Source organism: Salmo salar, chromosome 05, assembly GCF_965601325.2.
Source record: "Salmo salar chromosome 05, fSalSal1, whole genome shotgun sequence".
Classification (NCBI taxonomy): domain Eukaryota; kingdom Metazoa; phylum Chordata; class Actinopteri; order Salmoniformes; family Salmonidae; genus Salmo; species Salmo salar.
The window spans coordinates 27330687-27356135 of NC_138295.1; the positions used below are offsets into that span (position 1 = coordinate 27330687).

The 25449-nt window shown below is 42.9% G+C and overlaps 1 protein-coding gene across 13 annotated transcripts in view; it reads right to left on the reverse strand.

Annotated features, from left to right (window-relative positions):
• Nucleotides 1-8703: 8703 nt before the first annotated feature.
• The window catches only part of LOC106604533 (rap guanine nucleotide exchange factor 2), a 147030-nt gene continuing 130284 nt past the window's right edge, over nucleotides 8704-25449 (reverse strand). For 7 of the 13 annotated variants that reach the window (XM_082975128.1, XM_082975123.1, XM_082975120.1 and 4 more), the window contains 10 exons: nucleotides 23165-23288; nucleotides 22655-22678; nucleotides 21125-21348; nucleotides 20714-20884; nucleotides 19619-19768; nucleotides 18689-18754; nucleotides 16126-16330; nucleotides 15179-15693; nucleotides 13156-13458; nucleotides 8704-12498 (listed from right to left, as the gene is read on the reverse strand). In XM_082975128.1, coding sequence (XP_082831254.1) covers nucleotides 12473-12498; nucleotides 13156-13458; nucleotides 15179-15693; nucleotides 16126-16330; nucleotides 18689-18754; nucleotides 19619-19768; nucleotides 20714-20884; nucleotides 21125-21348; nucleotides 22655-22678; nucleotides 23165-23288 — 1808 coding nt within the window. In that variant the 3' untranslated portion in view covers nucleotides 8704-12472. The remainder of the gene's footprint in view (nucleotides 12499-13155; nucleotides 13459-15178; nucleotides 15694-16125; nucleotides 16331-18688; nucleotides 18755-19618; nucleotides 19769-20713; nucleotides 20885-21124; nucleotides 21349-22654; nucleotides 22679-23164; nucleotides 23289-25449) is intronic. The other 6 variants (XM_082975125.1, XM_082975124.1, XM_082975122.1 and 3 more) reach the window with 3 other exon arrangements.

Here is a 25449-nt window from a genome sequence, read left to right on the forward strand (position 1 = left end):
ACGCCCAAATGGTTGCCGGACTTGGAGATGGAGTCAGGGTAACCCATAGAGGTCGGTAAGAAGGCGGGCAAGAAAAAAAGGAAAACATATTAATATAAAATATGGAGTGCTGCAGAAGGAAATTGAACATGACGAGAGTGAGGATAAATTTACTGCGGTGGCAGGTGCGGTGAAGAACGTTGAGTTTGAGCCTCCTCCTGATGGTGATAGATGGTTTTCCCCAGTGGGAGTGAGATTTTTGGAGAGAATGGGTCCTTGAAGTGAAAGTGACTCGAAGTGGAATCGTGTGGATTTGTTTTGTTTCTGCCGTCCTGAGCGTGCGCTCTGCACCACACAACTGGGGAACTGTGACTTGCTTCCCTCTCCAGAGCAAGGCAACGTTGAAAGGAATGATAACTGGAGTGGCATTAAAGGAGAATTTCACCCTGGGGGAATCTGGGATTTTTTTCATAATGTCCGAGGCATTTCTAGGTCAGTGAGATGTGTGTGAGATGTCGTTTTAGGCTAAATGGGACAATTCACTTGGAATAGCTTTCAGGAGGATTTTGTGATTGTTGGGGCTCAAACTATGTGTATTAAGGGGGGCGGTATAGATGGTAGTCCTTGTTCGATAGAGCCATTGGACATCTTTCAGCAATCAGCGGATTCATTGCTAAATATACAAGCTGACAAATGTTTTCTAATCTCTGAAAGACAACTCGTGTGGGGCGGTCTTTCGTGCTCTGGCCCGTCCCTCCCCCAAGTCAGGGAGGCGGACACTAACTAGACAATCCATTGCAGGGTTGCCATGTCTGCAGTTTTGCTAATTGTTATTTTATTTATTTCACCTTTATTTAACCAGGTAGGCCAGTAGAGAACATGTTCTCAACAAGTTCTCATTTACAACTGCGACCTGGCCAAGATAAAGCAAAGCAGTGTGACAAAAACAACAACACAGAGTTACACATGGGACAAAACAAACGTACAGTCAATAACACAGTAGAAAAAGTCTATGTACAGTGTGTGCAAATGTAGTAAGATTAGGGAGGTAAGGCAATAAATAGGCAATAGAGGTGAAATAATTACAATTTAGCATTAACACTGGAGTGATAGATGTGCAGATGATGATGTGCAAGTAGAGATACAAAAGAGCAAAACATTTTAAATAATATGGGGATGAGGTAGTTGGGTGTGCTATTTACAGACGGGCTGTGTACAGGTACAGTGATCGGTAAGCTGCTCTGACAGCTGATGGTTAAAGTTAGAGAGGGAGATATAAGTCTCCAGCTTCAGTGATTTGTGCAATTCGTTCCAGTCATTGGCAGCAGAGAACTGGAAGGAAAGGCGGCCAAAGGGGGTGTTGGCTTTGGGGATCACCAGAGAAATACACATGCTGGATCTCGTGCTACAGGTGGGTGTTGCTATGGTGACCAGCGAGCTGAGATAAGGCAGGGCTTTACCTAGCAAAGACTTATAGATGACCTGGAGCCAGTGGGTTTGGCGACGAATATGTAGCGAGGGCCAGCCAACGAGAGCATACAGATCGCAGTGGTGGGTAGTATATGGGGCTTTGGTGACAAAACAGATGGCACTGTGATAGACTGCATCCAGTTTGCTGAGTAGAGTGTTGGAGGCTATTTTGTAAATGACATCGCTGAAGTCAAGAATTGGTAGGATAGTCAGTTTTACAAGGGTATGTTTGGCAGCATGAGTGAAGGAGGCACTTCACTGAAAGGTCTACACTTGTTGCATTCGGCGCACGTGACAAATAAACTTTGATTTGATGTGAAATAAGAAGCCGATTCTAGATTTAATTTTGGACTGGAGATACTTAATGTGAGTCTGGAAGGAGAGGTTACAGTCTAACCAGACACCTAGGTATTTGTAGTTGTCCACATATTCTAAGTCAGAACCGTCCAGAGTAGTGATGCTGGGCGGGCGGGCGGGTGCGGGCAGCGATCGGTTGAAGAGCATGCATTTAGTTTTATTAGCATTTAAAAGCAGTTGGAGGCCACGGAAGGAGTGTTGTATGGCATTGAAGCTTGTCTGGAGATTTGTTAACACAGTGTCCAAAGATGGGCCAGAAGTATACAGAATGGTGTCGTCTGCATAGAGGTGGATCAGAGAATCACCAGAAGCAACAGCAACATCATTGATATATACAGAGAAAAGAGAGTCTGCCCGAGAATTGAACCCGGTAGCACCCCCATAGACACTGCCAGAAGGCCGGACAACAGGCACTCCAATTTGACACACGGAACTCTGAGAAGTAGTTGGTGAATCAGGCGAGGCAGTCATTTGAGAAACCAAGGCTATTGAGTCTGCCAATAAGAATGCGGTGATTGACAGAGTCGAAAGCCTTGGCCAGGTCGATGAAGACGGCTGCACAGTACTTTCTTTTATCGATGGCGGTTATGATATCGTTTAGGACCTTGAGCGTGGCTGAGGTGCACCTATGACCAGCTCGGAAACCAGATTGCATAGTGGAGAAGGTACAGTGGGATTCAAAATGGTCGGTGATCTGTTTGTTAACTTGGCTTTCAAAGATTTTAGAAAGGAAGGGTAGGATAGATATAGGTCTGTAGCAGTTTGGGTCTAGAGTGTCTCCCCTTTTGAAGAGGGGGATGACCGTGGCAGATTTACAATCTTTGTGGATATCAGACGATACAAAAGAGAGGTTGAACAGGCTAGTAATAGGGGTTGCAACAATTTAGGCGGATAATTTTAGAAAGAGAGGGTCCAGCTTGTCTAGCCCGGCTGATTTGTAGGGATCCAGATTTTGCAGCTCTTTCAGAACATCAGCTGTCTGAATTTAGGTGAAGGAGAAGCGAGGGGGGGGCTTGGGCAAGTTTCTGCGGGGGGTGCAGAGCTGTTGGCCGGGGTAGGGGTAGCCAGGTGGAAAGCATGGCCAGCCATAGAAAAATGCTTATTGAAATGATTGATTATCGCAGATTTATCAGTGGTGACAGTGTTTCCTAGCCTCAGTGCAGTGGGCAGCTGGGAGGAGGTGCTCTTATTCTCCATCGACTTTACAGTGTCCCAAAACTTTTTGAAGTTAGTGCTACAGGATGCAAATTTCTGTTTGAAAAAGCTAGCCTTAGCTTTCCTAACTGACTGTGTATATTGGTTCCTGACTGCCCTGAAAAGTTGCATATCGCGGGGGCTATTCAATGCTAATGCAGTACGCCACAGGATGTTTTTGTGCTGGTCAAGGGCAGTCAAGTCTGGGGTGAACCAAGGGCTATATCTATTCTTAGTTCTACATTTTTTGAAATGGCATGCTTATTTAATATTGTGAGGAAAGCACTTTTAAAAAGATCAACCAGGCATCCTCTACTGACGGGATTAGGTCAATATCCTTCCAGGATACCCGGGCCAGGTCGATTAGAAAGGCCTGCTTGCTGAAGTGTTTAAGGGAGCGTTTGACAGTGATGAGGTATGGTCGTTTGACAGCGGACCCATTACGGACGCAGGCAATGAGGCAGTGATCGCTGAGATCCTGGTTTAAGACAGCAGAGGTGTATTTTTGAGGGCAAGTTGGTCAGGATGACATCTATGAGGGTGCCCATGGTTACGGATTTAGGGTTGTACCTGGTAGGTTCCTTGATAATTTGTGTGAGATTGAGGGCATCTAGTTTAGATTGTGGGACAGCCGGGGTGTTAAGCATATCCCAGTTTAGGTCACCTAACAGTACGAACTCTATTGGGATACTTTGAAAACAAGGTTGCATGTTAAAATGAATTGGTCGTGGGTTGCAGGTTTTTGGGCTATTTCTAAGTTGCACCACGGCCGCCATGGCGTTTCTCTTCAAAATATATTTAACTCTGACCTGCTGCTGAGTGTCAGGTGGTTGCTGTTGCCGAGTGAGTGAGTGAGTGAGTGAGTGAGTCCTGACAACTTTTTATCAGGTGTAGGTAGGCTATTTAGATTGTCATTATGGAGACACATATTTCCATTCCTTTTTCCATAAAACATTAACACGCTAGAACAGATGCACATCAATAAATGATAGAGGCAAAGCACTGGAAAACGACTTGGACGCACTATAGCGCCTTACATAAATTCACTCGCAGAGGTGGTTTTAACTGCATTCTAATGTTGACTATGCAAAAAAGAAAACGGTATCAAGGAAGTGTTTTATGCAAACTGACATTTAATGTGAAGAATGATACATTTGCATCTGTTAGCCATTAAGTAGCCTATTAATTTATATGCCATTGTTGGCTACCATTTATTGTATGTTGACATGACGACATCACTGGAGTATTTGCAAATCAATTTGTGCCACTTGTGCAGCCTACCTGGAGCTAGCAAACCGATTTAATAAATAGCCTACAACTTCAGTTTTTGTTGTCGTTTTGTGTAATTATGCAATTATTAATGACCATGTTTACTTAATTAAATGGGAAGTTATCAAAATTATTGAAATTGCGGATCAGTTGTTCGAACACATTAGATTGACGGTATCAGTCAGATTATTCTAAAGCTAAATTAATAAATATAAACTGGATGTTGTTGACAAGCATATTCAGTTCATATACAGTTGAAGTCGGAAGTTTACATACACTTAGGTTGGAGTCATTAAAACTTGTTTTTCAACCACTCCACAAATTTCTTGTTAACAGACTATAGATTTGGCAAGTCGGTTAGGACATCTACTTTGTGCATGACACAAGTAATTTTTCCAGCAATTGTTTACAGACAGATTATTTCACTTATAACTCACTGTATCACAATTCCGGTAGGTCAGAAGTTTACATACACAAGTTGACTGTGCCTTTAAACAGCTTGGAAAATTCCAGAAAATTATGTTATAGCTTTGAAGCTTCTTATAGGCTTATTGACATAATTTGAGTCAATTGGAGGTGTACCAGTGGATGTATTTCAAGGCCTACCTTCAAATTCAGCGCCTCTTATGCTTGACATCATGGGGAAATCAAAAGAAATAAACCAATATCTTAGAAAAATAATTGTAGACCTCCACAAGCCTGGTTCATCCTTGGGAGCAATTTCCAAACACCTGAAGGTACCACGTTCATCTGTACAAACAATAGCACGCAAGTATAAACACCATGGGATCAGGCAGCCGTCATACCGCTCAGGAAGGAGACGCGTTCTGTCTCCTAGAGATGAACGCACTTTGGTGCGAAAAGTGCAAATCAATCCCAGAACAACAGCAAAGGACATTGTATCTATATCCACAGTAAAACAAGTCCTATATCGACATAACCTGAATGACCGCTCAGCAAGGAAGAAGCCACTGCTTCAGTTTGCAACTGCACATGGGGACAAAGATTGTACTTTTTGGAGAAATGTCCTCTGGTCTGATGAAACAAAAATAGAACTGTTTGGCCATAATGACCATGGTTATGTTTGGAGGAAAAAGGGGGAGGCTTACAAGCCGAAGAACACAATCCCAACCGTGAAGACCGGGGGTGTCAGCATCATGCTGTGGAGGTGCTTTGCTGCAGGAGGGACTGGTGCACTTCACAAAATAGATGGCATCATGAGGAGGAAAATGGCCTACAAACCTGATTCAGTTACACTAGCTCCGTCAGGAGCAATAGGCCAAAATTCACCCAACTTATTGTGGGAAGCTTGTGGAAGGCTACCCGAAATGTTTGACCCAAGTTAAACGATTTAAAGGCAATGCTACCAAATACTAATTGAGTGAATGTAAACTTCTGACCCACTGGGAATGTGATGAAAGAAATAAAATCTGAAATAAATCATTATCTCTACTATTATTCTGACATTTCAAATTCTTAAAATAAAGTGGTGATCCTAACTGACCTAAGACAGGCAATTTTTACTAGAATTAAATGTCAGGAATTGTGAAAAACTGAGTTTACATTTATTTTGCTAAGGTATGTAAACTTCCGACTTCAACTGTACATGTTAATAATTCTTAATTCAGTGATTGAAATGTAGCCTATTCCAGCAGGCTATTAGGAAACACAAGCACTTACCTCTTAATCGCCTCGATATTCATGTTGAATAAATGTGTCATTTAATTTGAATTTGTCAGTTTACATCTTGCCCACATATTGCCTAGGCTACTGTAGCATATCTGAAATGAGATGTAGGCCTATCAGGGGTTATAGGCTATCTGCATTTATCTAAGCAAGCTATGGCAATATTGAATTACAATCATAAACCCAGATTTTAGTCTGTAGCCTAGGCCTATTGAAATGACAAGTCAATCTCGCAAATGGGCCATTTATAACGCTTTGAATTCCTTAACATCTGACACATAATAAAAGCACAATTGACTGAAAATAGCCTAACATTAGTTTAAGATCATCCAAGTGTCTCTTGCTCAGAGATTGAAATCCGCTGTCCAACTTTCACTCAAACTTTCCTATAAGATTTATCTACAGTAGCACAATTAGTTAGGGGATTGTAAAATGGCAGCCATCTGTTCCCGGCGCCATTTTATATGTTTGATCAGATTCAAGTCTGGGCTCTGGCTGGGCCACTCAAGGACATTCAGAGACTTGTCCCGAAGCCACTCCTGCGTTGTCTTGGCTCTGTGCTTTGGTTCGTTGTCCTGTTGGAAGGTGAACCACCCCACTCTGAGGTCCTTAGTGCTCTGGAATAGGTTTTCATCAAGGATCTCTCTGTACATTGCTCCGTTCATTTTTCCCTTGATCCTGACTAGTCTCCCAGTCCCTGAAAAACATCCCCACAGCATGATGCTGGCACCACCATGCTTCACCTTAGGGATGCTGCCAGGTGTCCTCCAGACGTGACGCTTGGCATTTAGGCCCGAGTTCAATCTTGGTTTCATCCGACCAGAGAATCTTGTTTCTCAAGGTCAGAGTCCTTTAGGTGTCTTTTGGCAAACTCCAAGTGGGCTATCATGTGCCTTTTACTGAAGAGTGGCTTCTGTCTGGCCACTCTACCAAAAAGGCCTGTTTGGTGGAGTGCTGCAGAGATGGTTGTCCTTCTGGAAGGTTCTCCCATCTCCCCAGAAGAACTCTAGTGCTCTGTCAGAGTGACTATCGGTTTCTTGGTCACCTCCCTGACCAAGGCCCTTATCCCCCGATTGCTCAGTTTGGCTGGGCGGCGAGCTCTAGGAAAAGTCTTGGTGGTTCCAAAGTTGTATTTAAGAATGACTTCAATGCTGCAGACATTTTTTGGTAGCCTTTCCCAGATCTGTGCCTGAACACAACCCTGTCTCGGTGCTTTACGGACAATTCCTTCAACCTCATGACTTGTTTTTTTTCTCTGACATGCACTGTCAACTGTGGGACCTTATATAGACAGGTTTATGCTTTCCAAATCATGTCCACTTATTTGAATTTACCACAGGTGGACTCCAATCAAGTTGTAGAAACATCTCAAGGATGATCAATAGAAACAGGATGCAGCTGAGCTCAATTTCAAATCTCATAGCAAAGGGTTTAAATACTTATGTAAATAAGGTATGTTTTTTTATTTTAAATAAATGTGTTCATTTCTAAAAACCTATTTTCGATTTGTCGTTATGGGGTAGTGTGTAGATTGATGAGGAACTTTTTTTTATTTAATCTATTTTAGAATAAGGCTATAAAGTAAATCTTGGAGTCTGAATACTGTACATTGTGACATTCAACCATACATTTTTCTACCGGAATATATATATATATATATAGACGATTCCAAACCAAGTATTGGATTTCGCTAGAAACTCCGCTATAGCCGATGCCAGCACCAAGAGTGCAGATACGGTGGCCAAGTAAGTTATTTTTCCTGCAAGCCACCTAGCTAGCTAGTTAAGTTTATCAACCGAAACCCATATTGTGTATTGCTGGCTAACATACAACTGTGTTACAGTGGGGGGGAAATCAAATAACTTTTGTTTGCTAACTTAGGTAGCTAGGTAAGTAGCTAGCCTAGCTAGCTAAACAATGGCAGGTAGCTATATCTATGACTGAAAATAGAAGAGGTTTTACAATCGGAGATCTATTGCATCTACCTACCTGACCTACCTATCCAACCTACCTGCCGTGTTGTGAGCTTATTTCAGTCTTAGTGGCTGCATTGGCTACACTTAGGTCACACAGGGAGGAAGGATGGGCATGTCAGAGCCTTCCTTCCCTCTACGAGGGGCTCCGAGCCCTTCCATTTAGGCTGTCTGAGGTCAACTCATACCTCATAGCTGCTTCTGGATCTTCTGCCCTGGTCCTACCTGTTTCTGGTCCTGTCCCCAAGGTAAAGAGTTTTAAAGAGGGATTGAGCATGGGCCTACTCCAAGAGACAGGGTGGACAAATTACCACGTGTGATTTACATAAACCAGACCTGGATCACCTTGTACAGACTTGGAAGGCAGTCTACTTGGCTCTAACCGCAGCCTAAAAACATATCATTGATGTATTACTGAAATAAATGAAAACCAGCTATTTATGTGAACTGATTTTAATAAATAGTACAATTTTAAAGTTTGCTCATTCACAGTGGATAACATTTAACCAATGTCTAATAAAAGGGTCTGAATGTACTCTAATTCAAAGAAACAAGGGGGTTTCAAGAAGCCTTCAACATATTACATTGCTAAAGGGCTGGCTTCAGTCAATGTCCATGAACAGTTTTAGTTCTGAAAAGTTTAAGGCGTTGTAGAAAATATTTGTGAAGATAAAACGTTATCTCCTCTGGTAGATAACATGGCTAACTATACCTTACATTGCTGTATTATTCTGTATTATTCCAAACAAAAATGACAAAAGTTAAAAGAAACAAGTGGAGACTTATATTTTTATTAATTCTGACATACACTGTTGTCAGTTAGAAAAGTATGAGGGTTACACAGTTCAAGTTACTTCCATGTCTTATCTTGTGCAAACACTAGATGGTGCATAGGAGAGGTCTTGGAAAGGAACAATATTCAAGAGACGAAACCTCCAAATGCAGGAAAAAAATAAGTGCATTTAAACCTATGAATTGATAACTTTTGTAGTATTTATTGATTTTCCAGCTTCATACAAACTGGATGTTGAGGCATAAACATAGTACATTTCAACAAAAATATAACCAATATTTACAATTATTGTATTAAAAATACAAAAAAAACGACTGATACTTACTCCACCAATTGTCTTTTTAAAAGACATACAGGTCAAAGTAGTATAAGAAAGTATGAGAAATCATCACCAGTTAAATATACACTTCTCACTTGACATCACATCAAACCGAGTAGCAGTTCTACCTACTACAATTATCTTTATGCTTGTACATTGTTGTGCAACGTTTTGTTTTTCGAAATAGGACTTGGCCTGCTAAAGAGTTGAAGGAAAGTGAATGATGATGATGATGCATGTTACCACTGAATTACAAACGCATTAGACAATCTATTGGCAGACATAGAAAAAATTTATCATGAACAAAAAACATGACAAATGATTATAGTGTAATGACAAACCACAGTGAAAAACACTGCACTCGTTTATTTCTACTTCTCAGTCTATAGTTTCTAACTACTGATCAATGTGATCAGCACAACTCAGTGATAAAATAAGTGACACTTTCACAATTTGATTACTAATAATTCTGATTAGCAGCCTTCAAAGTTAATTATTTAATCTAGGTAACTTCCCCACTGGAGTCAAAAAACAAACATATTCAATAACCTTCTGCAGTCAATTCCAATGATGTTGCGAAACAGTGGAAAACAGGTTGTTCTACGCTAGCACTGCCTAGTCATATACACATCCACTGATCTTGATGCCTGTAACAGTGAAGGACTTCTCCAAGTGGCTTTGCAATGAAGAGGAAGGGATGTCTCCAACAGCAAGGTTGGAGAGAAGGTTTATTTTAGTTCATTCTCGTGTATTCTAGTTCAGTCTTAAAAGGGCAATCCTTAGTTGAAACAATAAAGCATTCTGTTTTGCTACAAAGTTGACGGGTGGGCCTGGAGAAATGTAACCACTCAAATTAATAGACAGAGATATGCATGCAAAGACTGACCAATCAAGATATCAAAATTAGTTTTAAGCATGTTTTTGAGGCTATACAATGTCTGTTTACATTTACAAACATTGAAGTAAAACAAGATTCTATTTTGGGGTATGATGGGGTTTGACAGTTGAACTAAGCTCATGAGGCATTTAAGTTATATTCTTCAAGAATCAATGGATATATATCATTAATTTATAAGTCCAAAAATGGACATAGCAACAGCAGATTGCTCCTTTACATGTTTGACAAACCCAGGGAAAGAGTTTGTTTATGCAGCACCACTAAAAGATCCGAGACTCCATTAACCTCTATAGGATTCAAGCCTTTGGGGTGCATAACTCAAACACGTCCCCAAGTTGGTTCATTTTAAAATCAGGTATAAATCACCTCTGTACTTATCTTTCAACATCACCATTAGGGACAAGACTAAGCCAATATAAATCTCATGTAGGTGTCCAAAACAATACCGTCTAAATATAGAATGAATATAAGTCACCAGGTGACCTTCCAGTTTAAAACCTGGATGTTCCTATCAGCGGATTCATTGCTAAATATACAAGCTGACATTTTTTCCAATCTCTGAAAGACTAAAACGTGTGTGGGCAGTGCTTCCTGCTCTGGCCCCGTCCCTCCCCCAAGGCAGGCTTTTTTGAAAGGGAGGCGGACAGTAACAACACAATCCTTTGGGCAAAATTGAAAAAAATTGACCAGACCACAAAGGCTTCAAGTGATTCCTCTCATCAACACGAATTCAAAGATGGAGCATTTTTGTTACCTACATGATGACATTCACCCATACAAGTTTCAACCGGAATATAGCGAAGAGGATTCAAAACAAAGAATTTGATTTAGCTAGAAGCTCAACTACAGCCGATGCCAGCACTAAGAGGGCAGATGACAAACACGGTGGCTAGCTCAGTATGTTATATTTCCTGCAAGCCACCTAGCTAGCTAGCAAACTTTAGTTAATCTACTGAAACATGTATTGCTGACTATCATACTACTTACTGTGTTACAGTGGGGGGGAAATCATTTTTTTCTGTTTGCCAACTTAGGTAGCTAGGTAGCCAGCCTAGCTAGCTAAGTTAGCTAAACAACTATAGGCAGCCATATCTATGACAAAAAATAGAAGAGGTTTTACAATTGGAGATGGGACCGGCCGACCGGCTAGGTCCAGCCAGATGGGACCGGCTGGACAGGTAGGGCCATTGCTACGCCTCACACCGTTAAAACTGTACATTACCATAATTTCCAGACTATAAGCCGCAACTTTTTTCTCATGCTTTGAACCTCGCGGCTTAAACAATAACGCTGCTAATATATGGATTTTTCCCACTTTAAATTTTTTTTTAAAGGAGATGACTTCAGTGGTTTCAGTGCACAGGAGGAAGAAGATAGTGACCAATGACTTTCTTGGTAGGCTACTGTTTACTGCAAATGTTTTATTTTTTGTTACAAGCCGTGTTTCGTTAAAGCCTGTGTAAAGTTCATTTGTTTCAATGTACCGGTAGGCACCTGCGGCTTATAGACATGTGCGGCTTATTTATGTTCAAAATAATAATTGTATTTAAATTCAGTGGGTGTGGCTTATATTCAGGTGCACTCAATAGTCCGGAAATTACAGTACTGTATATGACCTAGAACTTAAGATGTGGCTGGTCGTATTGGAAAAAGAGACCGATATCCAGGCCAGGTTTGGGAATGGAGGGTTGTACTAAAACTTAAGGTTTTACTGAAAAGTGCTGGAGCCAAACTGCCAGTGTGTCAGTACATTAGATTATGAAGGTGCATGTTGGTTACGCCAAATGATTTCTCTCATTGTGACTGTCCAGTTCGCAGTGGGGTGGAGCCACCACTAGGTCATGTCTAATATGTGAATTACCAGATAATACTGTAATTGTGGAATAAAACACCCTTTTGACAGATTTGTTATTCCGAGTCCATAGATATGAGACGTGGGTATAGTCTCTTTTACCCCCAGAGTGCAATAGTTCTGGAAAGAAAACCCCCAAAAACCTAGCAGGAATTTGAAAATCCTTAAGAGTTCAAAATCGATCAATGTTCTTTTATTAAATCATCATTGTCCGTTTTGTTCACGTTTTATAAAGTAGAAAAAGAAAAAGTGCAGACAAAGCTCAACACGTCATGATGCTGTGTGTAAAGTGAGGTGGGGTTGGGATAATAGTCTTGGAAAGCTGTTCCAGGACAGCTGTGTGTTTGTGTGAGCGTGGTTGTCACGCGTCGCCGTATGTTATTCCAGCAAAACAGTTTCACTTGTTTTTCTTTTTTCCAAAGTGCCAGGTATTGTATCTTTCTTTTTCTGTCTCTCCTTCTTCTACTTCTTCACAGTATTTTTTCAAGCAGGGTTATTCAACCCCTGATAATGCTTTAAGGCAGGGGAGGGAGATGAGCAGAAGAGTCTACCAATCAGGAGGGAGAGTCCGACGGAGGAGGCAGGCACGTATGTACTGGATTGCTTTGTCCGGCCATCAGTGTCTTTTTTTTCCGGCTCCATGGAAGCGACGTCAAGTCTTCTAGCAGAAGACTGTTCTCTCTCAGACTGCTGATACCTGTTCATCCTCTGAAGAGAGAAAGACAAAAAATAGCCATGTTGGTTACAAAGATGTTAAAACCCTGTGAAAGAATTAGAGGCAGAAAGCCCCCCACAACATCACTAACTGTCTCTATGTGAACTTACTGTACCATGGTCTACTATCAAAACATGAACATTAAGTGAGAAAAACACTGCTGGGGATGTAAGAGCATGTGTGCAAGCATTGACACAAATAAAAATAAAAATGGGTGAGCAAACCTAACAACTTGTGCACCCAGATGAATGCCATTCAACACAGAGAGTGAGGAGCTAATGCCTGATGAGCTTGGTGAGCTTTGGTCCAAGCATGATGACATCATGCACATGAGATGCCGTGGTGGGTTTGTGCTAGCCTGGTCCCAGATCTGTTTGTGCGGTCTTGACATCTCCTCAATGCCCATTCCGCATAGGAGTTGGCAAGACAGTACAAACAGATCTGGGACTAGGCTAGGTTTGCAGTGGATATGAGGGTAGTCTGTTGTTCCTGGTGGGCATGCATGTTATCATTGGTATAAATCAGTAATTTACCTCAGCCTGGGGGGGGGGCTGCCCTTTAACCCGTACACTCATCTCAGGGCCTGGTTGTCTCTGGTGTGTGTGCCACTGTCTTCCTCAGAGCGACTAGTTTGGGAGACAAGGACTCACCCTCTTCCTCCTCCGGCTCTTCATCCTCGTCTGGCGAGCGGGTGCGGTGGAGCCCATGGCGCTTTGTGGTTCCGGAACCTGGGTGTTGTTGGGACTGGTGGTGATGCTGGGAGTCGGGCGACTGGGTGACCATGCGCGAGCGCTGCAGGGCCGTGGAGTAGTCGGGTGGGCGGCGGCCAGAGTGGGACGGGGCCGTGGGCGGGGGTGGCGACTGCGTCTGGCCCTCACTGAAGTCAGAGATTGTCAGGGCGGTGTAGCCTGGCGGGGTGGGAGGGGGCTCGCGGTACCGGCTCTCCTTTCGTGCTAAGGGGGGTGAAAGATGGTGGGGAAAACGCAATTAACATTTTACGCGTCTGCACCACACACTCCATCCAGAAAAAGTGTTGGCATGGAGATCTACATGCGGACATAATTCAGAGGACATGCACTTCTCTCCATGGATGTGTCATGATGTTGGCCTGTGGGTAAGGTTTATGACCTCCCCATAAATACCTTTCTCCCTTCCCTCGCTCTCTCTCTGACTCTACTGAAGGACTCTTGAATAGCCTTTGTTAAACATAGAGAGTCTTTGAACATCAAACAAGTGGGGGAAAGGAACCATATTTCGGTAATGGAACCAGTTGAAAATATGCGTTGGTACTTAATGAATATGATGTCTGTTTGGTTGTCATCTGAGACATTATGACTGATGACAGGACGACATAAACTGTATCTGGGAAAGTCTACACATTATAGTTATCAGATTCACATGGAATTGTTGTTCAATTTAAATGAAACTATTTGTGAAAAGATTAAATGTAATTTTAGCTTCCAAATGAGAGAATTGGGTTTTCATAAGGTTAGAGCCCTGCTCAATCAGTGGCCCGTCGCTGTGAAGAGACATGGGTTATAAACTATGAAACACACCCTTCTCTCCCCCCACTATATAAGCCCTTGACGAAAATGTAACCTCCTGTTCCGAGGACGATAGGACGACGGTCCATACGTTAAAAAGGACTAACATGTCAACTACAGAACTAAGCCAACCTCAGCTTGAGCTTTGGTTGTGAATGGTATGAACTTTGAACTCTTATTCACTAAAGAAGTGAGACATCCTAGCCGTTGAGTTAGCAACAGCAGCTGTAAACGTGGGCTAGGAAAGGACGGACGACGTATCCAGTCTAACACACAACGAAGATACTACAACGTATCCAATTTACCACCAGAGACATCTTCCTGTCCTCGGAAGAATCTCTGTTGGCCAACACGGCCTGCATCTACGACCAACCTAGCGAAGCGCAGCTCAGAGTAAATATTTATTGCATTTTCCTTTTCCAAATGGGCGGTAATTTAGAATGCATAAGATACTGTATTTACGATAGCACAGCTTCTCCCTTTGTTCCTCAGTCTTCCCGCTCTTTCATTCAAGCCCAACACCCTCTCTCTGTCCCCCAGGGACGTTTTCTGTATGACATTATCTGCATTCTGTGTATATGTAATTCTGTGTGATTAGTTAGGTATTTAGTAAATAAATAATTAAACCCAATTTTGTATTGCTGATTCAACTTGTTAGGCAGGGTTCGTGAAGATAACCAAGAATTTACAACTTTCAGATGAGACTGAAAAAAGATGACGATTAATATTGACTGCTATTAATGTAAAATATTACTAGGTCTTTCAGAGTTTATTCGGAAGATAACAGCTCTATAAACTCTCTTTCGTGGTGCCCCGACTTTCTAGTTAATTACATTTACATGATTAGCTCAATCAGGTAATATTAATTACAGAGAAAGGATTTTATAGAATAGCATGTCATATCACTTAATCCGGCATAGCCAAAGACATGACAGATGTACACAAATCGTAAAAATGCATACACGTGAGCAGGGTTTGGCATGTTCAGAACATTCTAAATCCGACCTTTCATCAGGAACCTGTTAATTTGTTGAGGAACAGGTATGGACACCCTAACATTAGCCTATGAGGACAGCTTAACCCTTCCATCAACACAACAGACAAACAAACATGTCAGAGGTCAACTCACTGATAAGACCCTTGTTGCCGGCGGTGATGGGCGATGGCCTTCCGTGCTGCTTGGCCTCGTCAGACCCCATGGACGTGATACTACTCGTCTCTGGGTCAGCGTTCACGTCTTTCCCGCCTCGGCGTTTAATCGTGCCCGTGTCACCCTCTGAGTCCTCGCCCCAGTACGCTGCAGAGGAAGATGAAGAAGAGGCCGATGCCCAGCTCCCTCTAGCCTGAGATGCCCACAGTCCAGAGGGGACCCCTATAAACGCTTCAGGCCCCCCGGGAGGATGGACACCCATGCTGACCACACCACCCGGCCCGAAGGCCAGGGTCTCCCAGCTGCGTCCCTGCTGCATGGTCTGGATGTTGTCGTGGGAGCCCGAGGAGCACGAGGTCCAGGAGCCGCGGCCACTGTCTGCAGCATCCAGGGAGACACGGTCCCCTTGGTCCTGGGTCAGCTCTTCAGAGCTGGGAGATAGCACCGTGGCACAGGTATACAGACCCCGGCAGTCCTGCATGGACGAGTAGGAACTGTTTGTGGGGTTGGGGGGGGGGGGCAGAGAGTTAGAGACAAGCTATAACTTTACAATTGGGGTTAGCGATTAGAGGCAAGCTATTCCTTTACAGTGGGGGTTAGCAATTAGAGACCAGCTATTCCTTTACAGTGGGGGTTAGCAATTAGAGACAAGCTATACCTTTACAATGGGGGTTAGCGATTAGAGACAAGCTATACCTTTACAATTGGGTTTCCACTCATCAAGTGGAAAAATAAAGGGTTGGATCTCTTCCTTTTTCCATTTTTGAAATTAAAGCTCATCACTGTACTTAGCTGTTAAAATAGGATGTGTACCAAATACTACATTTCAAGTTAACCACTCAACAATTTTATAACTAGGGTACATTATCCCTTTAAACAAAGTTTTTGGGATGATGATCATTAGAATGGGCAGTGTTGGTTCATACCCGAGGCTGTACTGGTCCGGGTCTGTCGTAGCCCTCCTCTCCAGACGCACCCCTCCAGCGTGGGGGTCTCCCACCCCTCCGGAGTGCCTGAGCCCCCTCCTTTCCTCCTGGGCCATGTCAAAGGAAGAGTTGCTGACCAGGCTGGAGCGCGATGAGATCTCGCTGTGACCTGAGTCTGAGTAGGCATCTCCTGTTCTGGGGTAGCCTAGAGAGAGTAGGGGGGTGGTCTATTAACTAACTGATCAATCATTATTAAACCCTTTTCAGATCAGCAGATGTCACACAAAGTGCTAAATGATTCCAATCTACTAGTCCAGGGGTTGTGTTCAGAGGGTTGAATCGTTTAGAACCTCCTAACATGGATTTACAGCAGGCTGGATAGGAGAACACATAGGTTCCTAGGCTCACTGCAAGAAACTTCTCTTTCTAACTGCACCTCGAAAAAAAAAACTCTAACCTCTCAAATCCCTACCATCACTCTGCACGCCAGATAACTTACAGCTTGAACACGATCATACTCTGTGATCTACAATGAAAGGAGAAATTAAGATTCAAGGAAGCCACTACACAAGCCCACAATCACCTAATCAGCCTAATAAAAGGATTGGGGAAATACACAGCAAGTTCTAACTTTACAACAAAACTCAGAATGTGCTTGGGGCAGTGATTCAATCTAAAAAAAATGAAGATCCTCACACCTTTAGTTTGGAGTCACAGAAGGACTGACATTTCAAAGCAATCCCCATTCACACACACAGCAATAACCTCATCTCAAAGCCAGAAATCTCATCAAATGACTCTGCTCTCTAACATTCTGGGCACAAGTAATTGGAAAGTGAGTGTTCTGTGACATTAAATCATTGGCAAACAAACCGCGAGCTACCATTCAGAAAATGGAGGATTGCTCTTCCAAGTCAGATAGCCTAGCGTCAAGTCAGTTCCTGAAACCCATCCAATAATAAGTGAATTAGTTTTCACCGGTGGACCGAAGGGCTTCTACCGGCTTCTAAACACACAGACATGAATCAAGCGGAGTAGTGGATGTCGGTGAAGCAGGTGGATCTGAGCCCATCTATCTTCTGAAGCAACTGTCATACTACGTGTAATGCTACTAGACATCCCAGCAGCAACTCCGCTACTAAGACAAGTGGGGCGACAGACAAGCCCGCAGGACCCCCTATATACACTGAACAAAAATATAAATGCAACATGTTAAGTGTTGGTCCCATGTTTCATAAGCTGAAAGATCGAAGAAATTTTCCATATGCACAAAAAGCTAATATTTCTCAAAAATGTTGTGCACACATTTGCTTACATCCCTGTTAGTGAGCATTTCTCCTTTGAAAGATAATCCTTCCATCTGACAGGTGTGGCATATCAAGAAGCTGATTAAACAGCATGATCATTACACAGCTGCACCTTGTGCTGGGGAAAATAAAAGGCCACTAAAATGTGCAGTTGTCACACAACACCACAAGTTTTGAGGGGGCTGCAGGGATGTCCACCAGAGCTGTTGCCAGAGAATTGTATGTTAATTTCTCTACCATAAGCCGCCTCCAACGTTGTTTTAGAGAAATGGCTGAACGTCCAACCGAACTCAGAACTGCAGACCACATGTATGGCGTTGTGTGGGCGAGCGGTTTGCTGATGTCAGCGTTGTGAAGAGAGTGCCCCATGGTGTGGGCGGGGTTATGGTATGGGCAGGCATAAGCTACGGACAACGAACACAATTGTATTTTATTGATGGCAATTTGAATGCAGAAAAATACCGTGATGAGATCCTGAGGCCCATTGTGAGGCCCATTTTGTCCCACATCTGTATTCCCAGTCATATAAAATCCATAGATTAGGGCCTAATTTATTTATTTAAATTGACGTATTTCCTCACTTGAACTGTAACTCAGTAAAATCAAGGAAATTATTGCATGTTGCATTTTTATTCAGTATATATACAGGTCCCAACCACTTCGTATTTGTAAGATCCAACTGGGTCGTGTTCATTAGGGCATGCAACATAAAACATTTTACAATGGAAAATGAAATGTAATTTCTTAGGTTTCAAGTTAATGTCACATGCACAAGTACAGTGAAATGCCTTCTTGCAAACTCAAAACCCAACAACGCAATAATCAATAATGTATTACTTGAAAAAAAGCACACAAGGAATAATAATATAGAAAGTAAGTAAGCATACTATATACAGGAAACACTTAAAGTAAATTCCAATACTATATTTACATGTGCAGGGATACTGGAGTGATAGAGGTAGATATTTATAGGGATAAGGGGAATAGCCAACAGGATATAAGATAAACAATAGTAGCAGCAGGTTGTATGAGTGGTATACGGGTGTGTAGAGTCCGTATAAATGTATGTCCATATTATGTGTGAGTGAGCAGATGATGGAGTGAGTGTTTGTGTGCATGTGTGTTTGAGTGACAGCATGTGTGAGTGTGTAGGGCCCTGTGAGTGTACATAGAAACAGTGCAAATACTGAAATAAAAGGTCTAGGCCAGCAGCGTCTGTTTAGGTCTAGGGCCGGTCTGGGCCAGTCCCAGTTTACCTGTGGCTGTCTGTTTACTGGTAAAGGTAACCTTCCGGACACTTTGGCCCTTCAGTGTCCCGAGCCCTGCGTGCAGCAAGGCAAAGAGACATCACACACAGATAGGACACAGGACAGCATCACAGTATGTAAGGAGTGAGGTAGTTGGGATAGGAGGTAGGGGTGATTGATAGCTGATTCCAATATGGAACAGTGTAGACTAGGCAGTCTAGGCAGACACATTGCATATGCTCAGAACGACAAAATGGAACCCTTTACATAGCCTTTCTCCCCTTGTCTATTGGAGAGACTCACGCTGTTTAAATTTGATTAGACGTTAACAAATTTGACTATGACTAATGTGATGACATGTTTGTAAAGTTTGTAAAGGTGAAATATCTTGGGTTTATGTTCCTAAAACAGATTATAACTATATATGGACAGACTATATTTTACTTAAAAAGTAAAAAAAGGCATAATCATTAATATTTTTGATAATAACATCATATTTGTATATGTTTTATTATACTTTTATTGTGTACTAGATCATATCGGTTGAAAAGTGTTTTTTTTTCTCTCAGACATAAATAAACTATTCCAGGTGAAAGCCAAAGGTCATAGCTTTCTGGGGGGGGGGGGGGGGGGGGGGGGCACACTACTACATGTATAAAATATTGCCCTCCTGCTAGATTGATGACTAAAACCATAGCGAAACACTGCAAGCTCCGTCAGCTCAACTTTCCTTTTTCATGGGTCACAAGAAAACACTTTCAGTGTTCCATGGCCCTAAAAACCTTGAGTAACCGCTGCTACATCAGTATTATTATGACATCACAGGAGGCTGAACTGGTAGTTTCACTATGACCACCAGGTGTCAGCAGTAATCTTCTAAATCTCTGTGAGTGAGAGGGGCACTGGGCTGAGGTTGGACTGATGGGATTATTAGCTTACCCTTCTTGGGCGAGCTCTGTGGTGAGGTGGGCGGGGAGGAGAGCTGCGAGGTGGTGTTGGATACAGTGTCCTCAGTCTGACGCTTGTGACGCTCGCTGGCCTCCTCTGACAGTGACAGGATCTTCTTCAACGACTGAGGGGAACTCGTGCCTTCAAAACAAAACGATAGCCAAAATTAGCGTTGTGGAGTGAACGTCAATGGTGGGGTTTTAAACGTATCCATAGCCTACATTGTCTGGTGAGTTTTTAATCCTCACTTGGCCAGATGGCCTCTAGGTGGTGCTCAAGTCACAGTGAAAGGAGAGGTAGTACAACAGAGGTTTTATCTATTGTCTAAGAATTTAAATGGATGGAGAAAAACAAACTTGGCAGAGTGGATACTACTGTAGCAACACAGTGAAGCACAGCTACATGAGCTAATGTCTCCCTCCAAAGGAGGTTCTTCAAGAAATAGTTCCCACTTCCCACAGTCTTCTTGAATCCTGAACTACGCGTAAAGATGGAATCCTCAGTAGCCACCCCACCAACGCTGGTCGCCCCACCAACGCTGGTCACCCCACCACCATTGTTAAAGTTTTTTTTGTTGAGCTAAGGAGCGTCGTGCAGCATGGTAAAAAATTATTGCTGTACATATTGCGCTCTTCTACCGCGCGTACAATAATGTCTGAGGGGAAAAAAACGGTTTGTTGTTTGCAGTAACTTCTTTGTTGTTGTAATATCACATCGGACGTGGCTGATTCACCATTAAGGATTCCAGCTTTAACCCTCAACCTAACCCATGTTTAGAGTAGGATAAAAACTTCAGCAAAGGCCGGTTTCCCAGATGCAGATTAATCCTTAGAATCTCCATTGACAGTGTTTTTTAGTTCAGGAATAAACTTAATCTGGGTCTTTGGGAAACCTGCTCATAGCGTCTAAACTAGCGTAATGCCACACTAGAAGCAACATTGTGATCAGGTGCGCTTTACCTGAAATTGAAATAAATCTGTTTTCCTGAAAGGAGAAACACAGATTTGTGTGGTGTCGGAAAGAAACAATGTACTATAACGTATATTTTCAAGTATATTTTCCCCCTTAACTTGTGCAAGTTCTTACCGAATGGTGGCAGGTCCTTGACGGGTACTTTCTTGCGTGAGGGGTAGAGGGCTACGGCGGGCACCTGGAGGGCCTGGTTGCCCTTCTGCAGATGGCTCCTCTGCTGGCTGGCAGCCCTGGACACCACCGGAGACGTGTCTGGCCTCTTACTGCCACCAGCATTCTTGGGCACTGAGAAATGGTTGAGGAGAATGTGGTACTTGAACAATAAATACTACCAGTGAGAAACCGAGTGCTGCTGCTAAGCCAAAATGGCCACCTGGACCACTCATGTGTGCATCAATCACATGTTGATGGAGGGCTCATATTGCAGTTAGATATCGCAAGTGTATGTACTCCCACACTAAGTGCGAGACAGAACACAAGCGTGTGTGTGTGTTGTCCACAGCATGTACTCTCTCCACCACTTACGTGTGTTGATGGAGGGCTCACACTGCAGCGAGAGGGTCTGCAGCGCCTCTTCGTTGGTCTCCAGGCTGAGGTTGGACAGGAACTGCTTGACCCTGCGGGCCATCTGGGCATCCTCGTACAGCTTCTTGGCGTTCAGGAAGGAGCTGCGCCTCACCCGCTTCTTGTGCCCGCCCGTCTGGGTGACGTCTAGCACCGCCGCATTGGCACTGCCCTGGCTAAGTGAACTGGTCACACGCGTGCACACACACACACACGCGCATGCACACACACGCACGCACGCACACACACACACACACAGAGAGAGAGACAGAGAGGGAAGATAGTGACCACCATCAGACTATGACCGTGTGTGTACTACTATTTAGGTAACTGTGTGTGGGGGTACTATTCCTGGAATGTAGTTCAGAGGAGGGCCGTTTGAGGGGCAGACATGCAGAGACTGAGGCTTTGGGGGCATTCCTCTCAGCTCCAGAACATTACATGCATTCCAAGGAAGAAGGGGAGGGAATAGGGGCCAAGGGGTCAAGAAGCAGGGGAGGTGTGTGTGTGTGTGTGTGTGTGTGTGTGTGTGTGTGTGTGTGTGTGTGTGTGTTGGGGCTCAAATAGTGATGATAGTCAGTTAACATTTCTGTGGTCTAAAACCAAAGTAGCTGCAGTGAAATGCCTTTTCATCAGAACCTATGGTACATCCAGAGTACATGTATAGTGTGGTGGAATTGAACACAATAATTGTTCTGTAAACTATCTCCTTGGCCACTGATGTAGACCAGGGGTTCCCAAACTCGGTCCTGGAGCCCCACCTGGGTGCATGTTTTAGGTTTTACCCTAGAACTACACAGCTTTCAAATAACCAAAGCTTGATGGCGAGTTGGTTGTTTGATTCATCTGTGTAGTGCTAGGGGAAAAAAACTAAAAACATGCACCAGTGGGGGACCGAACAGGACCGAGTTTGGGAAACCCTGATGTTAAGCATGACTAGTTTGGCTGTCCTTGTAGCACACTATAGATTTTCAAGTTGAAGAAAATATGTTTAGTCTGGAGACTGATACACAGAATAAATCCACACTATGACAAACTAATAGAACTGAAAACAAGATGGAAGTTGGCATGCTGTTTTTGTTAAGTAGGTGGGAAGACAAAGTAATCACTTTTTCTAGTTCATGGATTGTGAATTGAATGGGATGCAAATTGCTATATCAGTTTTAATGAGTCATTGAGAAATATTTTGGGCAGAATAAAGAAATGTGACTTGAAACTAGCAAAAGTCATGTTCATTTCCATTTCTAAAGAACGTTTTACCAGAGCCAAGCAGTGTTAGAAGGGTATGACACCAAACGGGTTAGTTAAATCAGCACTAAGTAACGGGTTAGTTAAATCAGCGCTAAATAAAAGGTTAGTTAAACCAGCACCAAATAACAGGTTAGTAAAATCAGCACTAAACCAAACAAACGAGGCGTCAGAAATGAGGGAGAGCGCATAAATTGGCCAGAATAAAATAGCATCGAAAGATCGTAGGTCACCAAAACTTACCCTAAACTCCTCCATTTCTTCTTCCTAGAAGGGATAGCCATGAACAGTGAAGCGTGGAGGGCAAAGAGTGGACGGAGAGAGAGAAAGGAGGGAGACAAGCTTAGACAGGATAGACCACTAAGAGCCACCAAGATCAGCAAGGTTACCAGAGGCCCACAATTGAGAGAAAGAGAGACAAACATTGATAACAAACAGACACCCAAAAATGACATGGCAGCATGGTGGACATGCAAAGTCACACACACTTTCACTGTGTGGTTTCACATGAGCACTGTGTGGTTTCTACGCCAACAATAAGTAGACAGTACAAGAAACAGCTGGGTTGCCCAGAGAAACGTCTGCTCAAGAAAAAAGCCTTGAAGCAGGTAATATTGACAATCTACATGTAAACAATCGATCAATCAGTCAATCGTCAACAATCCACAGGGATTTGATTGGACCTAAAAGGGGATGGTGAAGCATTGTTAGTCTTCCGGGAATATTGGATTTCCGTGTTTTTCCCGATGTTACCTGGTTCTGAACATGAGCGCTGGGTCCATGTTGACGGAGGCCATGCGGCCCACGTGGCGGATCTCTTTGGCGATCATCCGCAGCTTCTCAAAGTTCACCAGGCCATCCACTTTAGAGTCATTCCCTGGGGAAAGACAAGTGACTACTAGTTATAACAGATTGATTAAGATGCCTTATATATATATATATTTTTAACCTTTGTTTAACTAGTTAAGTCAGTTAAGAACAAATTCTTATTTTACAATGACAACCTACACCGGCCAAACCTTCCCCGGACAACACTGTGCTAATTGTGTGCCGAACCTACAGGACTCCCGATCACGGCTGGTTGTGATACAGCCCGGGATCGAACCAGGGTTTGTAATGATGCCTCTAGCACTGAGATGCAGTGCCTTAAACCACTACGTCACTCTGGACAATATTAGTGCAATATTGGCATACAATTTAACTTAGTGCAACATCGTATACAAAAATGGTAGACCCAGGCAATGTTTTGCTGGTTTCTTGTCAAATCAAATTGCATTTATCACATGCGCCGAATACAACCGTGAAATGCTTGCTTACAAGCCCTTAACTCATATTTTTCTTAACTGCACTGTTGGTTAAGAAAATATTTACTAAATCAACTAAAGTTTGAAAAAGTAACAAAATAACAATAACGAGGCTATATACAGGGGGTACTGGTACCGAGTCAATGTGCGGGGGTACAGGTTAGTCATGGTAATATGTACACAGTACCAGTCAAAAGCTTGGACACACCTACTCATTCAAGGGCTTTTCTTAATTTTTTACATTGTAGAATAACAGTGAAGACATCAAAACTATGAAATAACACATATGGAATCATGTAGTAACCAAAAATGTGTTAAACAAATCAAAATATATTTTATATTTGAGATTCTTCAAATAGCCACCCTTTGCCTTGACAGCTTTACACATTCTTGGCATTCTCTCAACCAGCTTCATGAGGTAGTCACCTGGAATGCACTTCAATTAAATAGGTGTGTCCTGTTAAAAGTTAATTTGTGGAATTTCTTCTCTTCTTAATGCGTTTGAGCCAATCAGTTGTGTTGTGACAAGGTAGGGTTGGAATACAGAAGATAGCCCTATTTGGTAATAGACCAAGTTCATATTATAGCAAGAACAGCTCAAATAAGCAAAGAGAAACAACAGTCCATCATTACTTTAAGACATGAATGTCAGTCAATCTGGAAAATGTCAAGTACTTTTACAGTTTCTTCAAGTGCAGTCGCAAAAACCACCAAGCGCTATGATGAAAATGGCTCACGTGAGGACCGCCACAGGAAAGGAAAACGGCAGAGGATAAATTCAAATAAAATTAAATCTTATTGGTCACATACACACATGGTTAGCAGATGTTAATGTGAGTGTAAAGAAATGCTTGTGCTTCTAGTTCCGACTATGCAGTAATATCTAACAAGTAATCTAACAAATTCACAACAACTACCTTATACACACAAATGTAAAGGGATGAATATAATATGTACATATAAATATATGGATGACCGATGGTGTGCGGCATAGGCAAGATGCAGTAGATGGCATAGAATATAGTATATAGATATGAGATCAGTAATGTAGGATATGTAAACATTATTAAAGCGACTAGTGATTTCTTTATTAAGTCCATTTATTTAAGTGGCCAGAAATTTGAGTCTGTATGTTGGCAGCAGCCTCTCTATGTTAGTGATAGCTGTTTAACAGTCTGATGGCCTTGAGATAGAAGCTGTTTTTCAGTCTCTCGGTCCCAGCTTTGATGCACCTGTACTGATCTCGCCTTCTGGATGATAGTGGTGTGAATAGGCAGTGGATCAGGTGGTTGTTGTCCTTGATGATCTTGTTGGCCTTCCTGTGACATCGGGTGCTGTAGGTGTCCTGGAGGGCAGATAGTTTGCCCCCGGTGATGCATTGTGCAGACCGCACTACCCTCTGGAGAGCCTTATGGTTGAGGGCGGTGCAATTGCCATACCAGGCGGTGATACAGCCCGACAGGATGCTCTCGATTGTGCATCTGTAAAAGTTTGTGTTTTAGATGACAAGACAAATTTCTTCAGCCTCCTGAGGTTGAAGAGGTGCTGTTGCGCCTTCTTCACCACACTGTCTGTGTGGGTGGACCATTTCAGTTTGTCCGTGATCTGTACGTCGAGGAACTAAAAAAACGTTCCACCTTCTCCACTACTGTCCCGTCAATGTGGATGGGGGGGTGGGGGGGGGGGGGTGCTCCCTCTGCTGTTTCCTGAAGTCCACGATCATCTCCTTTGTTT